We start from the raw sequence: 16249 nt of genomic DNA, 5'->3' as shown, positions 1-16249 counted from the left end.
TCCTATGGGTGGGCGGCTCTGAAGTCATCCTGTCTGAAGTAGGCAGCTTGGCAACTCAACCTTGCTGGGGCTTCTCTCCTTCCCTGTTTCATACTCCTCAAGCCCCTACACCTATTCCCTGGAGTCAGTTCACAAAACAAGCCACCCTCATGCATGCTTGGGCTCTGCTTTCTGGTAGGAACTCAGGAATGACATCGTAGAGACGTGGTGCTGGGTACATAAGAAATCCTACATAAACTTTACCTGTTACCTATTTTCTATACTAAACGCTGCCTATGATCTGCCTTCTCCGTGTCTGCTGTCGTGAGGGAAGTGGTCTTTGTTGTCACCATGTGGTGGACAGAAAATGAGAAATAAGGGAAAGGGCCGAATACCACAGGGCAAAGACCTGGAATAGCTTCCTGAGTCGGATGTCCAGAGACTGATTTTGGGCCACTTCATCGCGAGAGGCTTTAGGTGGTTTTAGATCATACAGTAACAATCCATTTTTAAAACTTATGTGTGTGTTATTGTGCATTAGAAAATCTATAAATAAAACATCAAAACCATGATTTCACTTTATTTTTGCTTTGATTAAAAATGTCTTAAGTGACTCAACATATGAAAAATATTAATAGGAATAAAGATAGCGCGTAAATATAGCAAAAATCATGATAGTGGTGTGTGAAAATAAGATCTGGAAAATGAATAGATAAACGTGCATTTTATGACCATTATGTTTTAGGTAAGTGGATAGGATCGTAGTTTGGGCATCTATATTTAGGGACTTTGTTATCAAGTATGCTAACCATTCTCTTACTTGGAAACACAGACTTGATTTGCAACATTTGTGTTTTTGACAATGTTGTTTTAACTTTCAGAGAGAGCAAATAAAGATCTTTTTCTCATGTTAAAACAACAGAAATGGCATAAAACTATCATAATTTTAATTACTCTAAGAAGCTGAAACAACATAGACATAAGTATGACTCATCTGTGCGTTTGGTCAAGGACACTCAGAATTTACATGGGCAGGTATCTACACACAGTACATTGGAAAACCTTTTTATTGCTCTCTGTCTTGAATGGAGATAGAGCACATTCATATCATAAGTAGGATTCACTGATACCGTGACAAAAGATAGTTCTTAAAACTGCTATGCTTGTAGATATTTCAAAGACAATAGTTTGCTCACATTTCTGAATATCCATTAGCAATAAGAAAAGCTATGAGGACATGTACACTCTAATTTAAGAGAGATTTCTTTATGGCTAAAAAGTTGCAAAAACATTCTGAAATATACATCTACAATACTCCTAATTAACTCACAAAACTTGTTGACTTTGTCACTGGGAAATACTATGAGGGCTACAATCTTACAGCTTGAGTAACACATTCTATTCCACATGGAAGATGAAGATGAAAGCCCTCATAGTATTTCCCATAGGAGAAATGTAATCCTCTTGGCATCTCCCACAGGAGATACGACAAACAGCGAAAAATGATTAACCCTTGGGCAACAGTGACTGCCTAAAAACATAGACTTCACCATGATGCTAGGTCAGACCTGCAGAGAATTATAACATTTTGTGATTGCTTACTTAAAAAAAAAAAATCTTCCTTTCTTCCATGTCTTTCACTTTGTCCTCAACTAAGACAGATCAGATGATTGACAAGCCATTCCAAGACTGGGTAATTCCTCTTAATATGAACTTGATGTTCCAGAAATATTTGCTGTGGAAAGCTTCCCTGGGAAGGCTCAGGCCATGGGGAAAGCCCAACTCCTCTCCGACTTCTCAACACCAGCAAGAGGCAGAGTTGGTGGCTTCTTATTGAATAAGAAATAAATACGGCATTTATACACAGGTACAGGGATAGATTGTCTAACTCCCCTAGAGAAATTTTTTTAACTGCATGCGTTGTCGATGGGCCAACAGCACCCCAAAGGAATGAAAATTGGTTCTTCTGGGGGTGTGTGAAAAAAATCTTACTCTTTTGTAAGATTTGTATATTACAAATCTGTAATATTTGGGTATAGCGGGACATCCTTGATGGTGGCATAGAGTGCAAGCTAGGGGCCCACCATGGGGTTGCCATCTGTATAAAGCACAGATATGCAAACAAGGCATCAACAGGTATGCAGTATATATGTGGTATTAAAATTGAATGGGAGGAGTCAACTAAGGGGGAAAAACCCTAAAAGGTCTAAGAGGGGGTGGATGATAATGAAAGAAAGGCTGAGAAACGCTGCCATAAACCCCTCTTCAGACAGAACAATGATTCAGACTGTCTTCCATAGTGCTTTCTAAACTGTTGTGTATTGTTTTAAAAATAATTTATCACATGCTAATTGATAAGAGAGCTAAATATGTGCAAAGAGCTGTCTTCCCAGAACTGAATACTCTCTCTTGAAAAGTGCTGACATTCTTAGAATAGGAATTATTTCTCTTCTTCCAGAATTCTGCTACGCTCCTGACTGAATTCCATTCCGGAATAGCTATGGTGTTACATGAAATGCTTTATCAGGCAATGGCTCAAAGGAGAAAGCAGAGAAGGCTATGCTCAGAAGCGCTGATCACTGCACGTGCTGTGTTTGCGATCGATTTCTTAGTAAGAATAAAGCACTTTTGCTTATGTTTTATTTTCTTTTCTTAAGTCATATAAGAAGTAGGAGAATGAAGACATATGGACATTATTTTTAGCTCTGACAAATAAAAACAGATCACCAACTTTAATATGCACAGGGAATCCCTGCCCGTGAGGTTCCCCAAAAGTTGGTGCAAGTGTTTGAAAGGTTGAAATGTGCCATATGCCACTATTATTACCCCAACTGCCCCTAAGGCCAGGGTCCTGGGCAGAGATTCAGCCAGGGCATGCATTCCATTTTCTTTGGCAAGTGCCACTCCCAGGTTGGAAACATTCAAACAAAATGAATCTGTCTTAGATCAAACTGATTTTACTACCTGCACATCCTCAAGAGCAGGAGCCTGCCAATGGCCTCCCCGGGTCATCACGAACCGGATCAAGCGCCAGAGAACTGAAGACGAGAGAAGGCACACGCTACCTACAACCCAGACGTCTTTTCTTCTGAGTGTGAAGTCCATTCTCTGGGAGCAGCTGTGGATGTCGCTTGGCTTATATGTTCCTTCCCTGCCCTGATCTAGCACCAGCACTTCTCAAGTAGTGTCACCCTTTGCTCTGCCCCGAGGAGTGGCTGTCACCGAATTACAGAGAGTTCTTGCAGAGTCCTGCTTGGACGTCTCCAGTTGCGTGATCAGCAAATAATCTGCCTCTTTAAAAGGAAAAATATGACGGCCTTGTGTGACAGATCTGAAACAGGTGTAGGGGCATCGGGAGACCTGCTGGCAATAATTTACAGCGCCGTGAACGCGCTTTGGTTCCCAGTTCAAGGACAATTAGCACCACTGTATCTGGCATCTGCTGGCTGCCAAGGCTGGGCCACCGCCAGGGAGCTTTCTCCTGCCCTTACAGGATGAGGAGCACAGGGATGGGGGTGGGGAAATGCAACTTTAAAAATCACAAAACCTCTGCCCTCAGACTTGTTATTTTGAGATCTAAGTTATAGTCATTACGGGTGGTGCTGATGGTACAATTTCACAGCAGATGGTCAGGAAATGCCACCTGGTGTGAAATCCACCAACTGCAATCAAAATAGGAAGATCCACACTTTACTCCAACCCACTCCATCTCTCTGTACATCCTGTTAATAAATATTGTGCTTTGCCTGGTCTTGGGGACATTTGTACCAGCCATTTAAACACTCCAGGGACTGTGTGGTCCTGAGTCTGCCGGGGCCGTGCTTGTTTCTACCCTCACAGCTTTGGGATACCCCCTGGTTGGGATATGGAAGAACTTAAGCCAGGTTTTAAAAAAGAATTATTCCCTATGACGGCAGGCTTTTAAACACAAATCAGCAAGGGTTAGGATCAATTCAGGCGCGGATGTGGAACGGTGGGCCATGCTGACATATTTTTGTAGAGTGAGTATTCACAACCTGTGTCCTACTTTCGTACTTGGGACCATGCCTTTTGGATGGAGGATGAGTAACTAGGGGTGAACAGGAAGGAGGGGAAAACCAAGGGACGAGGAGGTGAGCACAGACAACCCCGGGCCTCAGGTGCAGGGATGGGGGTGGTACACGGAGGAAAGCAGCGAGAAGCACACGGGGCCGAATGGTTGACTGGGAGTATTACTGGGGACACCTGTGTTTCATTAAGCAAGCAGAGGGGTGTGGTGGTGTATATGAGACAGAGATCCTACTAAATATTCAAGTAAATCTGAGGGAAATACAACACAAGGGCTATTTGCTATATAGATAACAGAGAACTGACAAAAGAAAAAAACCCGGATTCAATTGTACAAAAATAATACTAATTACAGTTATGAAACCTGTTCATCATTTATAACTTAATGGTATGGACACAGTAGCTATCAAGCTCATCACTCACGTGAGTCAGACCAATTTGAAAATTTTACTTGATTTCAACACCACGCCATGTATGTATGTTTAGATCTAGTTTATTATGGCCTATGGTTATCTGCTGAAAACTTTTAAAATTTTACATGGTAGGTAGAATTTAGGTGATTTTGAACAGCCTTTGGAACATAATAGAATGAGAAAAGTCACTAGAAAACAGAATAAAAAGGAAAGTAGGAAAAATAGGCCACGCACAGTAGCTCATGCCTATAATTCCAGCACTCTGGGAGGCCAAGGCGGGAGGATCACTTCAGCCCAGGAGCTCAAGACCAGTCTGAGCAACACAGGCAGACTCCTGTCTCTACAAAAAAACACAAAAAGTAGCCATGGGTGGTAGTGCATGCCTAGACCCAGCTACTTGGGAGGTTGAGGCAGGAGGATCACTTGAGCCAGGGAGGTCAAAGCTGCAGTGAGCCGAGATCACACCACTGCACTCCAGCCTGAGTGACAGAGTGAGACTCTGTCTCAAAAAAAAAAAAAGAAAGGAAACAAGTAAGAAAAATTAAAAGAGGCCGGGCGTGGTGGCTCACGCCTGTAATCCCAGCACTTTGGGAGGCTGAGGTGGGTGGATCACGAGGTCAGGAGTTTGAGACCATCCTGGCTAACACGGTGAAACCCCATCTCTACTAAAAATACAAAAAATTAGCCGGGCGTGTTGGCAGGCACCTGTAGTCCCAGCTACTCGGGAGACTGAGGCAGGAGAATGGCGTGAACCCGGGAGACGGAGCTTGCAGTGAGCCGAGATCGCGCCACTGCACTCCAGCCTGGGCTACAGAGCCAGACTCCATCTCAAAAAAAAAACAAAAACAAAAACAAAAAAAAAGAAAAATTAAAAGAACAAGAACTTAAGTAGAAGGAAGAAAAGTAGGCTATGAAGTGTTTCATAAACTCAATAAAACATAGAGGAAAGAAAGAAGATAGTTAAAAATAAATTCAGTAGAAGAAAAATAAAAGAAATAGAACAATCTGATTAAAAGCAGGAAAAAAAAGAGAATCTGAGTTTTATCAAACTATTTTAACAAATATAAGTTGTTAAATCTATATAAAATTCTTCCCCTATTGGGACTGGGGAGTAGTTCCAGGCTCTAAAGAAGTTGCACAGAAAGATTCCAGAACAAAGCTTTCATGTCACCAGAGAGCCTGAAACTGAGAGTAAATTCTTTCCAGTGCACCACAAGGGATGTTCCTACTATGATTAGCCGTGCTAATCTTCTCAAAGACAGAAGGGATGAGAGAGAAAAGGGAATAGGTGGAGAAAATCGACAAGCATTTTTTTATAGTCCCTGGAGAGAAAAGAGTGGCATTTTAAAGATTTACTGCTGCCCAGCAGAAGATGAAGATGTGTTAATCTAGCTCTGTCTGCATACCTGAAGACATCTGAGCCCCCGGAATGTCCTTCTCCACCCACCCACTGCCAAGCCTGCTGGCTGCCCTGGCACCCACCAACTGGGTAGGCAGGGGCTCCAGGCCATGGAGAGGAGAACTCTGTGCCCCAAACACGTGCACCTACCCATTCTCCACGTGGACGCAGACAGGAAAATTTATTGCAGACATCTCTAGGCCCTTCTCCATTTACAAGTAAGAAACTGAATGGGATACATGGAGCTCCTAGTGACTCCTTCCCACCTTCCGCAGGGTGTCAACTGCAGGACCGAAGCCAGGAGGCCCGAGTTTCAGAAGGGATATGAGACTTACTACAAAGGACATTCTCTGATGGTTTCTAGGGGTTAAATTACGGTCTCAAGTTTTCCCTCAAAAACACCCTAAAAATATTTAACTTCCAAATTATCAACTTCTGGAGGCAGTTTGCTATCACAAAAGTGATATCCCTACATATATTTATGTTCCAACTTAGCACTATCTAACTCTTTTTTTTATCTTCAGAAACAGAGTCTTGCTCTGTTGCCCAGGCTGGAGTGTAGTGGTGCGGTCATAGCTCACTGCAGCCTTGAACTCCTGGGCTCAAGCAATCCTCCTGCCTCAGCCTCCCAAGCAGCTGGGACTACAGATGTGTGCCACCATGCCTGGCTATTTTATTTGTTTTTTTTTTTTTTTTTTTTTGTAGAAATAGATGTCTCACCATGTCACCTGGGTTGGTCTCAAACTCCTGGCCTCCAGTGATTCTCCTGCCTCAGCCTCCCAAAGTGCTGGGATTACATGTGTGAGCTATGCGTCCACTCCCGCCTCAGCCTCCCAAAGTGCTGGGATCACATGTGTGAGCCATGCGTCCACTACTGCCTCAGCCTCCCAAAGTGCTGGGATTACATGTGTGAGCTATGCGTCCACTCCCGCCTCAGCCTCCCAAAGTGCTGGGATTACATGTGTGAGCTATGCATCCACTCCCGCCTCAGCCTCCCAAAGTGCTGGGATTACATGTGTGAGCCGTGCGTCTACTCCCGCCTCAGTCTCCCAGAGTGCTGGGATCACAGGTGTGAGCCACGTGCCCACTCCCGCCTCAGCCTCCCAGAGCGCTGGGATCACAGGTGTGAGCCACGTGCCCACTCCCGCCTCAGCCTCCCAGAGTGCTGGGATCACAGGTGTGAGCCGTGCGTCCACTCCTGCCTCAGCCTCCCGGAGTGCTGGGATCGCAGGTGTGAGCCGTACGTCCTTGCCTCCAGCTTCTTTCACTCTTTAGAATGTTGCCCATTTATAAAAATTGTATCACAGAATTTGAAGAAAAACAGTACTTGAAAGATAACGAAATTCATATAAACTATTACGGTTAGTTGATGATTTCAAAGTTATCCAAGAAGAATATTTTTTCTTCTCTGTCCTACCGAAATTAATAAACAGAAAAAATTATCCTGTTTGTACCACTAAGAACCCTAATGAGAAAGTCATGTTTCACTTGATTTTGCCTGTAGATAATTCTACTTGGTCTATATTGAACTCATGGGGAAAGCAGAAGTCTCAAAAAAATCTGTTTCAATCTGACTCATTCTCCAGCACATTTTGTCATTTCTTACTCACTTACAATAAAAAGCCTCCTAGCCCTTTTACATACAATATCTCTATTTCATTGTCTGTTGCATTGTTAGAAACGCCCTTCCTACCTGAATAGTGTTTTTCAGAACAGTAGGTGGGCAAAGAAGGATGTTTTCCAGACCTGCCTGATAAGAATCACTTGCTCTGATTATCAAAAATAATGGTTCCCAGCCCTCAACCAGAATTCACTTAAACAGATCTGTTTGTTCCAAAAACACTTTTGGTGCCTATTTGTTCCCGTTACTGGGAAAGCAACTGAGAAAACATGAACAAATAACACAAGGTCCCAACGTTAAGGAGCCTTGTCTAGAGAAAGGTGATCAACATGTTCAAAACCACCGCATGTGCTGGAATGAAGGCATGGGCAAAATGCTTGATGCTCCCACCGGGCAAGGAGTCAATGGATGATGGGCAGGAACTGACCGGGCCAAGGCAGGGGAGGGAATTGATGCTGCTGCTAACACATATTAAAGGCTTACTCTAGGGACAGACACTAGGCGGAGTGCTTTACAGACGTGATCACACCTAATTTTCACAACTACTATTATCTCACTAATTCAGATGTGGCAAGCCCTTGGTTAAATTAATATTTTTCCCAAGAACAAGCAGCTGGAATTGGGCTCAGAGCTCGCGTTCTGCACAGAGGAGGATACGAGCCCCCCAGTCATGCCATCAGCAAGTCTTTCTTGTCCCTTCGCTGAACTTCACTATTAACAGCTCTGCCATCGACCCCGTGAGGAACTCAAGGTCTGGAGGAAAGGAGAAACTTCTTTTAGCAGAAAGGTTGTGCCTCTCACAGCCCTTTTCTGAATTTCAAGCCCAAATCCATCATGTTAAAGGATTCTTCTTCATTTCCGCAAGCTGACTGTATAATTCCTAAGCCACTAACTATAAAGTGAAGTAGACTGCTGGCAGAAATGCAGCTTCAAAGGCCTCCTAATTATTTACCAAACACAATTGTATAGTTGACACGCACGCTTCTCGGTGAAGCAAAATGGAATGGTGCCTATTCATAAACTTTCTTTAATTGTACTCACAAGTACAAAACAGAATTTGGAAAGGGTTGATATATGGCTCCATGACATTAGAAAAGATAAGACAGAGTGAATATTTTTAGGAGACTAAATTAGCACATGATTACCTCATTATGTTCAGGTCTTGAATCCTGGTCCCCAGAATTTTCTTCCAGAAAATGCTTCACTTTCTCCACCTCTTCCCTGCACTGAAAAAAGGCCATTTTCTCCAGCTCGTTGCTGTTGTAACACGTGTTGAATTCTTCCAGCCTCTTCACTTTCAACATCTTAGTAGTGAGTCCAATTAAGCTACTTTCTGGAGTGTGGTTTTCGTCTCCCTCTGTCTCCGATTTATAAATCAAGACACGATTCTGACTCTTCAGTGCTTCTTTCTCTTGACTGCAGAGAACGGAAACACAGAAAGTTCTTATCACTTATTCACACATTTGACTTCTTGGGAAAATGACCAGTGAGAATTTGGAAGTCTCTTCTGTTTAAACTGGAGAGAGGATCCAAAATTAGGAAAAGAAATACTAACATTCATATTGAGTTTCCAACATTGGAACTTTAAAAGGAAAAATATTTTTTTTACTTTAAAATTACAAAAGCAAACAGTAAGAAGCAATGTCAAGTTTCACTGGATGATGAAATATGCTCCTCATTGCATAAAATAAGCTGCAGATCAAGTGGCCACTTTAAATGTGAAGTATAAAGTATCTTTGGGCTTAATTGGAACCGCAGGTTTTGCAGCCCAGTGGGAAGCGCTTGTCACAGAAGGGGTCTCTCTTGCTTCCCCTGGCCTCCCTCTCCAGAGGGATCTCCCGCAAATGAGTCCTTTTCCAGATCTCTTCTCTACCTATGCCTTAAAATGTGTGGTGTTCATTTGTGAAAAGAAATTTGTTTCCTTACAGTCCTTTCACGTGGACAGCACACCCCAGATACCTTTCTTTGCCTCTGCATTAACAGCTATGTACCGAGAAGTTCGGTCTTTTCACTCTCCTTAAAATACTTTCCTCACAAATGAAGCGATGCAGAATACAGAATACGCTTTGATACTAGAGACATATACACATGTCTGTATGGACCCATCACTTGATTGCACAGAGATGCAGGGAGATGGAGAGAGTTGAATTTGTGCTGGTTCCGCATGGCTGACAACTGAGGCCCCCTGGTGGACATTTTCTGAAAAGCGCCTCTTCCAGCATTTTCTCAGCTTAAAAACCATATTATGATTCTCACCACAAAACTTAATATTTTGTTTTCTCAGCTCCTACAGTAAAATGACACTCTTCAGTTCCAAAGTGTTTAAAGTTCACTGCTCTAAAAAATTATACTTATCCACATAAGGAGCTTACATTCAAACAAATAAAAATGCAAATATTAATACTATCAACCAGAGCTCTGCAGATACAACACAGACCATGCTTAGCATTCTTTCAAATTGCCCTGAAAAAATTATTAAAATAAGGAAACAAATGCATGGCTATTCCTAAGGCAAACTACAACTAAAATACTATGGTTAATTGCAGATGAAACTCAAATTGGATCAGGAAGCCACACAAAATTAATGCATTAAAACAAAAGTTTAGGTTTAAGATACAATAATTTTGCAAAGAAATGTTAAATATTAAGCTCTACCTGAAGTTTGGTACAATTTGTTATTGAAGGTAACTTAGAAAAAAGGGAAGGAGATTTGAGAGGTTATAACAATAAACAAAGATAATTACCATTGATAGGATAACATCGAAGAGCTTGAGCCATTCCAAGTGTAGAGCATACATTCCAGAAGATAAAGAGAAATTTTGCAGAATTCAAACTGACTATGGAAGTCTCTGGTGACAGTTTTGACTCTCAGTCGTATAAATCTTCTGAAAAGACAAGTGTCCACTACGAGAGGAAGTATCTTCTCTCTGAAATGCCACTTTGAGCCTCTGTTTAAATTAATATGGCTCTTGATCTCATGTTGCTCAGCTGTTGCCTTCTTAGTCAGATGGGGAAGAATATTAATTTTAGACACCAGGCTTTTCAAGGCCAATGGCTCCATTTCAGAGGTCAGGTAAGGAGAGGATAAACCGGGAACACTGGATGAAATATCACCTTCACCTTTCCCTCATATCATTGTGTCAATACTCCTGGATTTACAAAGCTGGATTTGTCCTCAGCAATCATCTGCCTGGACCTTCTGCCCCTTTCAGACTCAGGATTATTTAAGTGCTCGTTAAATTTCCCCCAGTCGGGGAAATGCCAGGTGTGGCAACCCCACAGCCACCTCTGTTTGCCCATCTTATGCTTTCAGCATATCCAACTGTAATATAGAAGATCTTCTGAAAGCAGTTAGCAAGTTTGTTTTAATTTTCTCAGTTCTTAAAGATGTTTGCAAAGTCTCCAAACATTTACAGCTCTAGGGAAAGGTCAAAGGCACAGGCATCCAGGAAACAGGAATAAATTTTTCATAAACTTTCCTTAAGCAACACTAGGACTTCCCCCGTAGTTTTTTGCACAGACCAAGAAAGGGGCGTGTCAGCCCACCTGCCCGACTCTCACAGTAGCGCATCCCTCGATTCACTGAAGTGACATAATACCTTAATTGCCCAGAGGCTGGACTTTGCACTCTAGACAACTCTGCAATTTTTCAGGGCCTGGCCAATTGTCACCTCTTATTTGGAGCCTGTGCTAGCCCCTCTATGCCCCATTATAACACCAGCCTCTGCTGCTCTTCTGTTTCTTTAAAAAAAAAAAAAAAAATTCCTTATTTTTAATTCAGATCAATGCATTCCATGTGAAATTAAAACACACATTTTTCCATTCTATGTAGTATTAATGAATTATAGCAAAACCTTTTTTTAAAACACAAAATGCTTGTTATTTTTCAGATTAGAGAGCTTTGTTCTTCAGGAAAAGTAATGAAGTGGAACTATAAATTTGTGAGAGATAAATTATCTGACAAAATTATTATATAAAGACTAAGCTGGTTTGAGGTTACCAATTTTGTTAGTATAATTAAATTGCGTAGAAGTACTGATAAGGCAACAAATGCCCTGCCAGAAGCAAAATGTGTGTGGGCTGCTGCTGATCCAACCACATCCTCCACCCAGACCACCACCACGCAGAAGCAGACTTGCCATCAACTTGGCTCCAGCAAACCAACCGCAGGCTCGAGTGAGCCAGAGGCCAGGAGAATCTGCTCCTTTGCTTACTGTTTTGTAATAAACTTTTCCTTTTAGAGCCGTTTTACATCTATAGAAAAGGGGCAAAGGTAGCTCAGAGTTCCCCTTGCCCTGCACCCCAAATCCTCCGTTTTTAGCATCTTACGTTGGTATGGTATACTTGTCACAATTAATGAACCGTGGTGAACATTATTATTAACTAAACTCAATACTTTATTGTTGTTGGGTTTTTTCCCCCCCAAATGCCCCTTTTCTGCTCCAGAATCCCTTGCAGGATTCCACATTACATTTAGAATCAGTAGGATTTATGATAGATTGGGTATGGGGTGTGAAAGAAAGATGGTAGACACCTTTGCAAATTTTCTCCTGAGCACTTGAAAGAGACAGTGAACATTAACTGAGATGGAGAAGGCTGTGGGAAGGGCAACTCTAGAGGGAAAGGTCAGGCATGAAGTCTCTGGCAAGCCCAAGCCCATTAAACGCTCAAGTTGAGTAGGCTGTGGAGATAGAAACTGGAGTTCAGGGGAGGGGTGTAGGCTGGAGAAAAGAATTTGGAAGGCATCCACATATAGATATTTCCATGCACAATATACATTCAATACATATTTGATTAATTACTAGACAGAATGATCTTTAATTGTGTCTACTTGCCCTAAAAAACAAGTCAATTAAAATAATCCGTGCTACTTGTCTTCTAAAATTAGTGTCTGGTTCTGGTTGTCTGGTTCTGCTACATCACACTGTTCCCAGCTTCCGATGGCAGACAGGACAAGCACACTGCTGGCACAACACTTGACCACAAAAAAACAAGTTATACATGCATCATCATTCTGGTCTATCCGCCTAGCCTCGGGACCCTCAGTCCACACCCATAAAATGTTCTGTATGCTTAAAATGCTCTTATACCTGGAAAAATTCATTAGTGAGGAATATGAGCAGGCCCAGGATCACTTTTCCAGTATCTGCATATTTTGGAGTTACACTTCTTTAAAAAATACCAACATCAGGAAAATAGCACCCTACAGAGCCATGGAAAAGAATCCCTTGATTCTTTTCAAGGGGCATTTCCGTTAGCTGAGTAAGAGACTGTGCTGTGTCAAAGGAGCCACATGAAGAAACATCATCGATAGCTCTTGTCTCCTGGTTGGCTTTGAAACCCGGCCGGATTACACTACGAGTTTCTGTTTCCACACAGCGTTCTGAATGTTTCCAGAACAAGGCCTCTTGAATGTTTACACACAAAAGTGGAGCAACAGCACAAATACCAAAATGCAAATAAAAAGCTACTGCATCCCTGTTATCCGCATTAAAATAGAACTTCCTTACTTTCAAAAATCACCACTGAATATGACCCATAAAAACAAAGATTGATAAATTGCACTTCCTCAAAATTCAAAACGTTTGCCTTTGAAAAGACACTATTAGGAAAATGAAAAGAACAGCTACAGATGCGTAGAAAGTACTGTGAAGTCACCTATTTGACAAAGGACTGTGTCCAGTATATATAACTTAATAATAGTATGACAAAACATTCCAGTTTTTTAAATGGACCAAAGATTAAAACAGACCTCACCAAAGAAGATATAAAAATGGTTAATAAGCACATAAAAAAAATGTTCAAACTCAGTCATCAGGGAGATGCAAATTAAAACCACAAGGAAACATCATTTCACACCCACTAGGAGAGCTATAATAATAATGAAAAAAAAAATAAAAGATAGGTTGGGTGTGTTGGCTCACACCTGTAATCCTAACGCTTTGGGAGGTCAAGACAGGAGGATCACTTGAGTCCAGGAGTTTGAGACCAGCCTAGGCAACATAGTGAGACCCCATCTCTACCAAAAAAACAAAAAAAAAGAAAAGACAGAGAAAAGCAAGTGTTGACAAGGATATGGAAAAACTAGAACCCTCACCAAATATGTTGATGGGAATATAAAATGGTACAGGTGTTTTATTAAAGAGGTTGGCAATTTCTTAAAAAGTTATTTCCTATATGACGTAGAAATTCCTCTCCTAGGTATCTATATCCAAGAGAAATAAAAACATATGAACACAGAAACCATGACACATGAAAGTTCACAGCAGCATTATTCACAACAGCCAAAAACTGAAAACAACCAAAATGTCCATCAGATGGTTTGGGAACTGGGAAAGGATAATGTGGTATACTCATACAAATGGAAAACTGTGTAATGAAAAGGAATGAAATACTGGCATCTACTACAACGTGGATGAGCAAAAACACTGTGCTAACTGGAAAAAAAAAAAGGCAGAAACATAGACCACAGATTGTACGATTCCATTTGTATAAAATGCCGAGAAAAGGCAAATCTATAGACATAGAAAGCAGACTGGTGGTTGCCTGGGGCTGGGTGCAGGAATGGGGGTTAACTGTAAATAGAATCTTACCAGATGATGTGTTGTAGTGATGACCGTACAACTCATTCAGTTTCTTAAAACTGTGCAGAATTGTGCACTTGAGATGGGTGAATTTTATAATATATAAATTATACTGCAATAGAGTCATTAAGAAAAAAGAAAACCCAATAATATGATTAACAAAAAGTAAGCTTGTTAAAAGGAGAGGAAAAAACTGAACACTTTGTGGCCATCTGTCCCCAGTGACCAAGGCTGGGATCCAGGGAAATATAAATTATATTCCACACTTGCCAGGTCACCTAGGGCCAAAGAAAAGGAATGGTGAGCAGGAGACGGTTAAGACTCTCACGCTTTTCTTCTCCTGGCATGAATATCAAGTAATATAAGATTTTGTAATTAACAGAAAAATGAATAGTAATTTAAAAAGTAATTTCCATCTTTTATTTTCTGCTTGGAGATAGGATACTTTGAGCAAGAAAGATAATGATGTTATAGAATATCCAGATTTATTTATAGGAAATTTTTATATGAGACCATTAAAACTTCTAAATGACAGCAATTAGCTAAGTACTATGAAATGAAAAAATGAAAACAAAATAGGTTTTAAAATTAGATAAAAATATGGATTGGATCATTTAACAATTAATATTTTTCAGAAATATTACATGTTTCAGTTTATTACCTCTATAGTGGCTACACAAATTGTTCCTTTAATTATATCCCTTAAACTTTCTAAGGGATATTTGCAAGCATAGTACAATGAATACCTATACATCCTTCACCCATATTCACCAAATGTTAGCATTTTCCATGTTTGCTCTCTCTCTTTTGCGCGTAAGTTGCATATCTCATGAAACTTTACCCCTATATGAATTGGTATATGTTTCTTGAGAAAAAAGATACTTTCTCACAAACAGAATCTACTCAAAAATTACATAGTGCATTTAATCACCATGTCTTTTTAGTCTCCTTTTATAGATTTAGGAAATGGTCATTCCGTTTATTTTATTTTATTTTACTTTTTGAGACAAGGTCTCACTCTGTCGCCTGTGCTGGAGTGCAGTGGTGTGAACACAGCTCACTGCAGCCTTGACCTTGGCTCAAGCGATCCTCCTGCCTCAGCCCTCCAAGTAGCTGGGACTGTAGGCAGGCACCGCCACACCGGGCTGAGTTTTGTATGTTTTGTGGAGATGAGGCTTCCTAGTCTCTCTCTCTTTTTTTGTAATCCTTCATGACATTGATATTTTTGAAGTCTTCAGACAAATTGCTTCATAAAATGTCTCTCAATTCTAATTTCCTGATTGTGTCTTCATGCTTGGAACCAGGTCACACCTGAGCATGAAAACTACAGAAGTGACACTGTATCTTTTTCAGAACATCACAAAAGGTGGCACATGATGTGGGTTTGTGCCGTTATTCATGATATTAAATGTGGTGATCTGATTAAGGTTGTGTCCACCAGACTTCTCAAATATAAAATTAACCCTTTTATTTTTGTGATTGATAAGTAACGTGTGGGAATTTATAGGTATCACGTTCCCCAACAATGCATCGCCCAACTTTTCTCGGTATCTATTCTTGAGAATCAGTGATTACCACAGTGACTGAAATGATTTTCTAATTCTACCATTTCTTCTATACTTATTAACTGGTATTCTTTTATAAAGAAGAGCTTTCCATCCCCATCCTGAACCTCACTCTTTTTAGTATCAGGATGAGCTCATGGCCTTTTAAAAACGGACATACACTCCCTTCATTCTTTATTTTGATGCTCAAATTGTCCCATATTGGCCAATGGAAGCGCCTTTGAGCTGGATCCTATGTACTTCTGACATGTCATTATTATTTTTTGAGTACTTCCTTACTTTCAGTACTGTTTTCACCCTATTTCTGAATTCTGCCATTTCTTCAAGGAGGCCTCCTTCCTCTTAGGCAGAATGGTATTTAGAAATCAAGCCCTGGGCACCAGGAGTGTTTTTTGCTACGGGGGTGTCACTGCTCCTAGACACTTCAGAGGACAGAGCGAGGAAATATAATTTTTTTTTAAATCATGAGTTCACACTCATATTGATATATTTCTAATTCCAACCCAACACCATAGGATTCTTTCCACCTTTTCCCCATACCACATGCACAACCCCCTCCCACTGATTCTTTAAGTCTAAAAATTTTAAACATGAGGAAACACAAAATAAAATGCTTGCTACAAGGTAAAATTCATGCTACT

General features: G+C 40.9%; 1 protein-coding gene and 1 long non-coding RNA gene across 9 annotated transcripts in view; one reads left to right on the top strand and one right to left on the bottom strand.

Moving 5' to 3' along the window:
• The window catches only part of MYLK4 (myosin light chain kinase family member 4), an 88689-nt gene extending 78258 nt beyond the window's left edge, over positions 1 to 10431 (bottom strand). For 4 of the 8 annotated variants that reach the window (XM_015135428.3, XM_078001006.1, XM_078001007.1 and 1 more), the window contains exons 1-2: positions 10204 to 10431; positions 8605 to 8875 (exon numbers count right to left, since the gene is read on the bottom strand). In XM_015135428.3, coding sequence (XP_014990914.3) covers positions 8605 to 8875; positions 10204 to 10253 — 321 coding nt within the window. In that variant the 5' untranslated portion in view covers positions 10254 to 10431. Of the gene's footprint in view, positions 1 to 2943; positions 4695 to 8604; positions 8976 to 10203 lie in introns of those variants that run through there. The other 4 variants (XM_028847889.2, XM_078001011.1, XM_078001010.1 and 1 more) reach the window with 3 other exon arrangements.
• LOC144340594 (uncharacterized) lies at positions 1590 to 3729 on the top strand. Its single transcript, XR_013416864.1, has 2 exons — positions 1590 to 1846; positions 2438 to 3729. It is a non-coding gene; the product is annotated as an uncharacterized LOC144340594 (long non-coding RNA).
• Positions 10432 to 16249: the final 5818 nt, after the last annotated feature.

This window comes from Macaca mulatta, chromosome 4 (assembly GCF_049350105.2).
Source record: "Macaca mulatta isolate MMU2019108-1 chromosome 4, T2T-MMU8v2.0, whole genome shotgun sequence".
NCBI classification, from domain to species: Eukaryota; Metazoa; Chordata; class Mammalia; order Primates; family Cercopithecidae; genus Macaca; species Macaca mulatta.
Note: the sequence above shows the minus strand (reverse complement) of the source record. Positions and strands in the feature narration are given on the sequence as shown.